The following is a 9,996-nucleotide window of genomic DNA, read 5'->3' as shown; positions in this document are numbered from 1 at the left end:
ATATTCTTGTTTTCCTTGTAAGATTCTCAGGGGAGGACGACACTTGGAGGGGAGAGGGAGGAGAGGAACGACGCAGCGGTTACAGAACAGAGACACAGTGGCCTCCACCCAATGCCACGCTTAGCTTCGGATGCTCTTGATATGATTTCTGGTCTGTAAAATTAAAGCACAAGAAAATAGAGGACTATCAAAAATTGATCTTACATAATTCAGCTTATTGAAATTGCAGCCTGTCCGTCAGCTTAGGGTTTGTTTCAATTTTGAAGACACACGAGACAGTATTGCTGCTTTTATCAAGTAATAATCGCTGCCTAACAAAGCAGCACGGAGTTCAGTGGCATTAAAATAAATAAACACTTATTATTCCTCAAGTATCTGTGATCAGCTGGTGGGCTGGCTGGGGGCCGGCTGTCTAGGATGGTCTCGTTCACATGTCTGGCAGTTGGCTGTCTATTGGCTGAGTTGATGCATGTGTCCCTTGTCATCTAGCAGCCCAACCTGGATTTGACAGGCTGTATAATGTCCCTCACCCCCTGGGTGTCCATGTCCTAATGCCGAGAACCTGTGACTATGTTATCTATAGTAAAAGAGACTACTCTGTGTATGTGCTTACGGACCTTGAGATGGGAAATTTTCCTGGATTATCTGAGTGGGCCCAATATAATGACGGGGGTCCTTGTAAGAGAGAGGCAGGAGAATTAGAGTCACGGAGGGAAGATATAAGGATGGAAGGAGAAGTCAGAGAGAAAAGAAGATGCATCATTGCTCGTTTTGAGATGGAGGGGAGTCCATGAGCCTCTAGAAGCTGGAAAAGGCAAGGAAATGGGTTTTCCCCGAGAGCCTCCAGAAGGAATGCAGCCCTCTGGGCCACTCTGACCTCCAGAACCGTAAGAGAATAAAGACGTGTTTCCGTAAGCCAGCTAGTTCGTGGTAATTTGCTACAACAGCAAGAAGAGACTAATATACCTGAACTTGTTAAAAAGGTAGTAGCGAGTTTCCAAAAGAGAGGCTGGAGTGAGTCATAGGCGTAGGGTTGGCACAGTGTCACTTCTGCCGCATTCTGTTGGCCAAAGACATCCCAGATTCTAGGCCATCCCAAATTCAAAGGTGGGAGAAAGAGATCCCACCTCTTACTAGATTCTGTTTCTCTCACCTCTTGATGGGAGGAGCTGTAAATTCACACCGCAAGGGGTTGCGGAGACCGAGAAGGGTAAAGAGTTATGGCCTTTTTCTGCAATCAGTCTCTTCATGCCCTCTACAAAGTGAGGGGACATTTCCAAAGCCATGTCTGACCCTGGTCTCTTTTCCATGTCCAGGGACACAGGGAACATGGGTGTCTGGACGTCAGTCAGCGATATCTTCCTAAGTCTTTGGGAGACGTATGTGTCTCCAAGAAGTTCTGGATGGATGGACTTTATGCGGCATTTGGGAGCTTGCTGTTCTGTTGCTTCCGTTTCGGCGGGCCTCCTCTCTGCGGCCTTCTCCTGGCTTCTGTCCCCATTCACAGTCTTCGCCGCCTCTTGGGTGATCGTGTGCATCCTCCTGTGCTGTTCCAAGCACGTGCGCTGTTTCGTGCTTCTCTTCTTCCTCTCCTGCGGTCTGCGTGAAGGTTGCCCTGATTGCGGCCGGCACAGGGGTAGTGATCTTTGGACACATGGAGAATATTTTTCACAACTTTAAAGGTCTCCTGGACAGTATGACCTGCAACCTAAGGGCAAAGAGCTTTTCCATACATTTTCCGCTTTTGGAAAAGTATATTAAAGCACTTCAGTGGATTTACGGCCTCGCCACTCACCAAAGTCTACTTGATGACCTTGTTTCTTGGAAACAGACCCTGGAGGTCTCTCTTTTAAGTCCCAGCCAAGCCTTAAAGGCGCAGCTAAATGACACTAAAGGCAAAGTCCTGGGGGTCCTGTACCAGACGGTGACAGCGACCAAGGCGCTGTCCTCGCTGGGCCAGCAGCTGCTTGCTCTCACGGGGCTTTTGCTGGTGCTTCTCGGCACTGGTCTCTTCCTGAAGCGATATTTGGACCCTTGCGGTTGGAAATTTGAAAACGTCTACATCACCAGACAATTTGTTCAATTTGACGAACGGGAGAGGCATCGACAGAGGCCCTGCGTCCTCCCGCTGAATAAGAAGGAAAGGAAGAAGTATGTCGTCATCCCTTCTTTTTGGATGAGTCCTAAAGAAAGAAAGAACCTGGGCCTGTTTTTCCTCCCCATACTTACCCATCTCTACTTCTGGGTGCTGTTTGTTGCCATTGATTTTCTGCTGTATCGGCTCATTTTCTCAGTGAGCAAACATTTTCAAAGCTTGCCAGCGCTGGAGGTTCACTTGAAACTGCACAAGGAGGTAAGCACTCACAGGCTCTTGGTGTGGCATGCCCTGGCTGTCTGCTGGTCTCTCCTGTGAGGGGTCGTGGCCCTCCCAAGGCAGGACCGTGTCTGACCCACTATGGAGCTACAGTGCCTAGCACGTAGAAGGAGCCCAACAAATGGCGGTTGAATTGAAGTCCCGAAGTGACAGTGTACCATTCTGAAAATTTTTGGTCACTGCGTTAGTTTCCTTTGGCCACTGTAAGAAATTACTGTCACAAACTGGGTGGCATAAAACAACAGAAATTTATTCTTTTATAGTCCTGGGGGTAAGAGGTCTGAAGTCAGTATCGCCGGGCTGAAATCAAGGTGGTGCTGGCAGAGCCACACTCCCTGCGGGCTCCAGGGGAGTAGCTGCTCCTTGCTTCGTCACCTTCAGGTGGCTGTTGGCGTCCGTGGCTGTGGCCGTGTCACTCCATCTTTGTTTCTGTCTTCACATCGCCTTCTCCCAGCGTGTGTAAATCTCTCTCTGGCTCCCTCCTACAGGGTACATGTGATTGCGTTAGGACTCACCAGGATAATCCAGGATAATTCTCCATCTCTAGATCCTTAACTGAGGCACATCTGCAAAGTCCCTTTTTATCCAAGTAAAGCCACCTTCACGGGTTTGGGGGAGTAGAATCTTATATCTTTGAAGGGTCGTGTTTAAGCAGCCTTAGTTAACAGACCCTGAAATGTGGGAGTGGGGTCTCTGATGTGGAACACGAAGTGATTCTCAGGTAGGAGTACTGGGCATGAAGGTGTAGGACCTGACTCCCTCTCCCCCCAGCCTTGTGCGAGCAGACTTGAGTGCCTTCTCTGCGTGAGAACATTTTTCTTGGCATCTTTATTCCTTATCAAACACAAGAGGGCTCCCAATGCACCAGCGTCATTTTTAAGAGGATGGTCTTTGAAAAAAGGGTCCCTAAGTGACCAGATAGTATAGCTGGTGCTAGTGCCTGACAGCACCCGCGAAAAAATGGAACCGGCTACACTTTTGTCCAGTGGTTTCAACCCTCAGTGTGTGTTAAGAATTCCCGGGGTGGGTGCAGAACCTTAGGCTTCAATTCACAGAGACTCTGTTTTAAACAGGAGGGCAATTTTAACAAGCGCTTCATGTGATTTCAAAATAGGTGGATCACAGGCCACACGTTGAGAAACTCAGGATTCTCAGGTTCTGGAAAGCAAGACCTCCTAGGCCAGCAGCTCTCAGGGGGGCTGCAAACTGTCATCGCTGGGGAGCCGAACAAGCGAACGAGGGAACCAACTGGGTGCTTCACTTTGGTGCCCTGGATCTAACCAGACCAGGGATGGGGGTGGGTTTGCGGGGGGGAGGCCTGGGTGAGAGACTTGTAAAAACTCCCGAGTAATTCTAATGTGTGGCCCAGATGGAGAACCACTGCTCTAAACACGCCACCCAAAGAACGGTGCCATCGGACAGACCCATGAAGATCTTAATTAGCTAAGACAGTGTGTTGCCCTGAGCTTGCGCCTCCTGCGTCCTGGGGAATCTGTTTTTCTCTCCTCTCTTCTCGATCCTCTCAGCATCAGTGCCCCAGCGGAGAAGACCATGATGTTCACGCATCCCATCTTTTTCTCTTTTCCATTTTTCCCTGCAGAAATTTGTGATTATGTGGGCATTTCAGAGACTTCGGATACCGTCGGATACTTGTCTTATTTTTTAACCCAGAGATTGTGAAGCTGAGCTATAAGAACACACCGTACAAGAGAATGTGTGTGTGCATGTGTGTGTAGTGTGTGTGTGTGTGTGTGCGCGCGCGCGTGCACGTGTGTGAGATTGTGTGTGTGTGTGTGTGCGTGCGCGCACGTGTGTGAGACGCATGCTGGAGTGCACTAGCCCTAACATCTCTTTCCACAATTCTGATTTTCTCTTCTTTTTATTGAGCTACTATAGGTTGTATGGCTGCTGGGAAAATCTTAGAGGGAATCGACTGTCCGCAAACCCTCCTTTGAAGCCCACTCTCTCTTTTTCTCTTTGTCTCTAAGGCTTCATCCACACCTTCCCTTCTGTTTTCTTCTGGCTCAGTGGGTCTGTCCTGACTCCGGTCCCTCCTAATCCTGGGCTGCTTCTCAGAGTTGATTACGCTGAGCTCTCTTCTTCCCCTGAAGAATTCAGCTAATTACAAGAACACTGTTGCTCTAGATGTCTCAGCAGAGTGGGAAATGGAAGCCATGTTTCAAAGGGAAGTTAAAGCAGATTCTCAGACATGCTGGATCCTGGAGGGCGGCTTGTAGAAGGGCATCTGTCCTCCCCTCCTCAGTCATTTTCCTCCTGTTTCTCTTTTTTAATTTTCCCTTTTCAGTTGTCCCCTTTCTTTCTTTCTTTTTTTTTGTTTGTTCTCGCTCATTTATTTCTCTTGGTCAACACTCAAGCCTGTTTTGTGAATTCTCAGTTATAGACAGAAGGGGGAAAAGAGTAAGTTCTTTTCAAAAAAGGCCCAGAAACTTCAGTGACGACGTCTTGACAGATGCATTTTGGGGCGTTACTGAGTCCTGGGGGTGCAAAGAAGTCCTGACTCTGACGGCTGCCATCGAGGGTCTCACATCCTGGGTGTGGGGGGGGGGCAGGGAGGCTGCCATGTACACTCACAATGACAGCAGGGCAGTGGGTGCTGGAACACGTGTGAGTTCAAGACTGCTGTGGGAGCTTCTCTCAGATCCTCCTGCCCTTGCCCCAGGATGCACTTGGAGGCTCCTGGTTGCTCCACTGCTGAGATTTGCAAAGAAGTCGAGCAGGAAGAGAAACATCAACTTAAGGTTTTGTAAGCATTGCTCTCCCACTTCCATAGGATCTTAAATAAAAAAAGAAAGATAAGAAATGACCCAAACTGAGCTAGCTGGGTGGGCGGGCATTATGAGTAGGAAAAATAGCCACCGTTGCTACAAATCGAGCACTTATTATATGCACAGAATTTGTCCACATTAACTTGTCAGTACTGTCTGATACCAAAGCACCTCCCCTGTCCATTACTCAATGCTGTAACTTTGCAAATTGTTTACCTAAGAGAGATAAACACGTTTTAAAACATCAAGGTACTGTTTAGTGTATTGCTCTGGATTTTGAGAGACTTCATTTGTCTTCTGCATCACCCTCCAACGGCCCTGTACAAAAATGTTGGCTCAACCTTTACGAAGCCTTGACTCCCAACTGCAAAATCTCCAATTAGATTCCTAGACTAAATAACTTCTCCCCAGACCAGACCCCCGCTGCTTTCTTATTGCAGGATTTCTCATCACTGACTCAATCAACGGGTTTGTTTCTTCAATAGCATTAAGAAGAGTGCATGCCTTCGCTCTGGGGATCGAAATCTCCTGATTTAATTGTAGGCAAACTATCCTAATAAGAGAAAAGGAGAGGCAACACAAATGCCTTTCATTGCTTAGCCACAGTGCTGGGAAAATTAGATTTCACTTGGCATTCATATAGAGGTCCTTGGTTTGGGATTACCAGATTCTCCACAGGTATTTGGGTAGATCCAAGGTATGTGGTGTTTTCTGGGTGTGGTTGGTTCTTTCTGAGAAGTCATTTACCTCTTCCTGGCCCCAGGGCTCTGGGGCACTGGGGTGATAATAACTTATTAAGTACTCCAGTCTATAAGGTTAATGCTCCATCCCCAATGTGCTTAATTTACACTAGGAGTAGTTTATGCACAGGCAGGATCTGGTTCATTAATTCCTGTTCTACCAAATTAGAAAACAAATCCACTGAGAGATTAAATGACTTTCTCAGGTCAGGGAAAAGAAAGAGCTGAATCAGCACACACTTCTCTTGCTGGTGGCTTGGCTGTGTGGCTCAATGTCACCTTCTGCCTTCTGTGCCAGTTTGCTGAGGGCAACTGATCTGTTCTCTTGCCTTCGAGCAGGAAGAATGTACCCCTCCTGAGCATCCAAGAGATAAGAAAATGTCCTCTTTTGAGACCTCTAAAAAAATAAGATTTTCGAGCTATCTTCAGTTAATACTATTCTTAGTATTCTTACACTAAGAATAACTCCCCCTCCCCACAAGCTCTAGAAGGTTGACTTGGAACATAATTTAATGCCTCCACATCTTTGTGACTTTGTGGTCTGATGGGAAAAATATGACTGAGTCTTAAGGGGCTATGCTCCAAAAACACTTCACCCCCAGTTGAGCTAAAACCACTTTTAATTAGTCTCACATGCTCTAAAGTGTAGAAACAGGTGGTCCATAAATATGGGTAACGTAATCAAATTTGTTAGGAAAACCACCAGCTGAAGTTAAACAGATTTCTCTGCCTTCTTCGCAGAGCCTTCAACAGTCTCATGAGCATCGTGACTCTCCAAAGAAGGGACAAGCAGACAAGCTTATCCTATACCTTTCCCTCAGGGAAATCTATATTTCCACAAATACACTTTGGAAAACAGTGCAAGAACTACAGATAAGTCTCACCCCTTCCCCTTTACCTCATCACAGCACACAAAGTGAGTCTCGAGAGCTCCTTCAGCCAAGTTCCCTGCATATTTTAAGATCCGTGTGATGTGTTGCAGGGCAGTATAGAGAAAACTAAGGAGTGAGTACGAAATGTCATGGATCTTGATAATTTTATTCTTTCGTTTTAGGAGCAAGGAGCTCAAAACATCATCCATGATTCTTCCTTTAATATATCTCTGTTTGAACCTGACTGCATCCCTAAACCCAGATTTCTTCTGTCTAAGACCTGGATTCCCCTTAGTATTATTCTTGTGATACTAGTAATACTAGGACTGTTGTCTTCCTTCCTGATGCAACTTAAAATGCTGGTGTCAGCATCCTTCTATCCAAGCGTGCAGAGGAAGCGCATCCAATACCTACATGCGAAGCTACTGAAGAAAAGATCGCAGCAGTCGGTGGGAGAAGTAAAACGGGAACCGAGTCTGTACTTTACAAAGGTAAGGCCAAGATGGGGGTATAACCTGTAATTAAGGAGATTTTGAGTCTGAAGGGCAAATGGAATTTCAAAGCATTCTTTAACTTCTTATTATTAGTGTTATATCTTCTGCAATAGATGGGACGCGGGGGCGAGGGAAATTGGCAGATGTGCATGGCCACAGTTCTTAGCTTTGTGATTTTGAATGCTGGTCTAGAGGATTCTACATGATGTCCTTGAAAACATTAATTTCAAGTGAGTACGTTTAGTCATATTGTAGAGATGCTACTGGGAAGGCCCTCTGTAATGACTATTAAACGAAGAGATTAAGAAGTACAAATTGACAGTTATAAAATAGTCACAGGGACGTAAAGTACAGCATAGAGAATATAGTCAATAAAGTTGTAATAACTACGTGTGCTGTTAGATGGGTACTAGATTTATCAGGGGGACTACTTCATAAGTTATATAAATGTCTAACCACTATGGTGTACTCCTGAAACCAATATAAAATAATACTGAATGTCAGCTGTAATCGAAAAATTTAAAAAGTAATACCAAACAAAGGACAATGCCCAATAAGGAGTACTTTACCAGGTCAAGGATAAATAAATAAAACAGAGGGAAATATCTACTACAGCAAACTCCAAAGAATTAAAGTATACATACTACACACACACACACACACACACACACACACACTTGATATATGTGTATATTTATGGATATATGCGGTAACATAATGACTTTCATACACATATAAAATGAACGCTTGTCAAAGATTTTATTTAACTTAAAGAATAAGAAACTCCAGTCAACTCAAAGAGCAATTCAAAGTCCACCCACATACAGGCCATCAGGAATATAAAAATGAATTTCCTTAATAAATGCAAAACTGGCTTCTTTCACAAGGGTAGATGGGAGGATCAATTGTATCCTACAGGGTAAAATTTACTTGCAAGTCCATGGACACGAATCATTTCCATCATTGCTATCAGCTATCTACAACGTACGCGATTGGAAAATAGCTGATTGACAATGAAAGACTAAGATAATCCCACAAGGATAAACTTTTCTGGCCATTTCAAAGTCTTGGGCAATTTTTCCTGACACTAGTAGCTTCGGGAGAAAAAGTTTATGTCAGAGGCGTCTGAAATGAATCCGATGCTCCTTTATCTACCTTTTTGTTCCTTCAGATTCATTTCTGGCTTCCAGTCCTGAAAACGATTAGGAAGAAACAAATGGACACTACAAATGAAGGCCAACCATGAGAGACCCCAAGTAGCTCCTCGGCCATGTCGCACCAGCAATTTTCTTCGGCACTTTTGTTGACGGTCACTCACATGCCCAGCGACAGAGAACTGTATTGCATGGTCCTTCCAGGGTTTGGCCCTTCCAGGGCCAAACTACTTTTCTTCATAAGGCTAAAGGGCTACTAGGTAAATGGTGATGCCATCTGTCTTCCAAACAAGGCACATGATTTAGACTATGTCACAGTATCACAGGACTATACCTAAGCCCTTTGAGGATAAGTCTCAGCATGGAGTAATATTCAAATAAAAAAATAATTAGAAAAATCAAAATCTTTACTGCAGGCTCACAAACAAATACCAAGGAGAACATAAAAATATAATGCCAGTAAAACATCATTAAACCCCTCCATCTCTTCTCTGCCCTCCCTGGTACCTCTCACAGCTATTCCCTGTGCCCACAGCTGTCTCTCTTTCTCCTGGTCCCTTATTTAAGAACTGTTTCCAAAAACCCATCTCTAGCAGTTTCTAATTTCTTCTTACCAGCACTCTGCTCTTACTCCCTACTTTCCTGAATCTCTTTTGTTTTTCCTTTTCTACCAAATGCTCTAACCATATTTATTTAGGAAAAACATTTATCAAAACCATTAGAAATGTTTGTTAAAATGCCCATCTTGGGCTTCTTTTTCACTATACTCAATATATACTATATCTCCCCTATATTCTAAAATTAGGAAGGAGAAAAAAAACCCTTGTATATTGATTCTATTATCTCTGAAGTCCCAGAATGGGGAAGAAATAAAGAAACATTATTATTTTTTAACTTTCATTCTGCAACCTTTTCAGACTTATAAAAAGGTTGCAAAATAGTGGAGTTCCATCTACTCCTTGCCCATCATCCCCAAATGTTAACATCGTACGTAACCATAGCACAGAATTATAGGTCCTTCAGGTCTTTTAAAACCAGGCAAAGAACATTGAAAAATGTATGTACAAAGTTTATTGAATTTTTACCAATTGTTCCAATAAAATTCCTTTTCTGGTCCCTGATCCAATCTAGGTTCGCACATTACATTCAGTTGTCATGATTCCTTGGTCTGGTCCAATCAGGGAAAATTCTTCAGTCTTTCTTTTTCTTTCACGATCTTGACATTGATTTTTCCTTATTATTTATTTATTTATTTTTAATTTATTATGGTGACATTGGTTTACAAAATCCAGTAAATTTTAAGTGTACAATTCAACAGTAAGTCATATATATATTGCACTGTACGTTCACTGCCCATAGTTAGATTTCTTTCTGTCACCATGTATTTGACCCCTTTTACCTCATCTACCTCCCCCCACCCTACTCCACCCACCCTGCTCTGGTAACCACTAGTCCATGACCATGTCCATTAGTCTCTGTTTGTTTGTCATGTTTATTTGTTACTTTTAGGTTTATATCCCCCATATAAGTAAGTGATATCATGTGGTTTTCAACTTTCTCTGTCTGGCTTATTTTG

The 9,996-nt window shown here is 44.1% G+C and overlaps 1 protein-coding gene across 1 annotated transcript; it reads left to right on the top strand.

Moving 5' to 3' along the window:
• The first annotated feature begins 1,329 nt into the window (after positions 1 to 1,329).
• Positions 1,330 to 8,462, top strand: DCSTAMP (dendrocyte expressed seven transmembrane protein). Its single transcript, XM_006927113.1, is given in 3 exon segments — positions 1,330 to 1,610; positions 1,612 to 2,151; positions 8,438 to 8,462. Coding segments are annotated over 3 exon segments (846 nt in total).
• Positions 8,463 to 9,996: the final 1,534 nt, after the last annotated feature.

The sequence above is a fragment of the Pteropus alecto genome, unplaced genomic scaffold (genome assembly GCF_000325575.1).
Source record: "Pteropus alecto unplaced genomic scaffold, ASM32557v1 scaffold164, whole genome shotgun sequence".
Lineage (NCBI taxonomy): Eukaryota > Metazoa > Chordata > Mammalia > Chiroptera > Pteropodidae > Pteropus > Pteropus alecto.
This window is presented reverse-complemented; position numbering and strand designations above follow the sequence as displayed.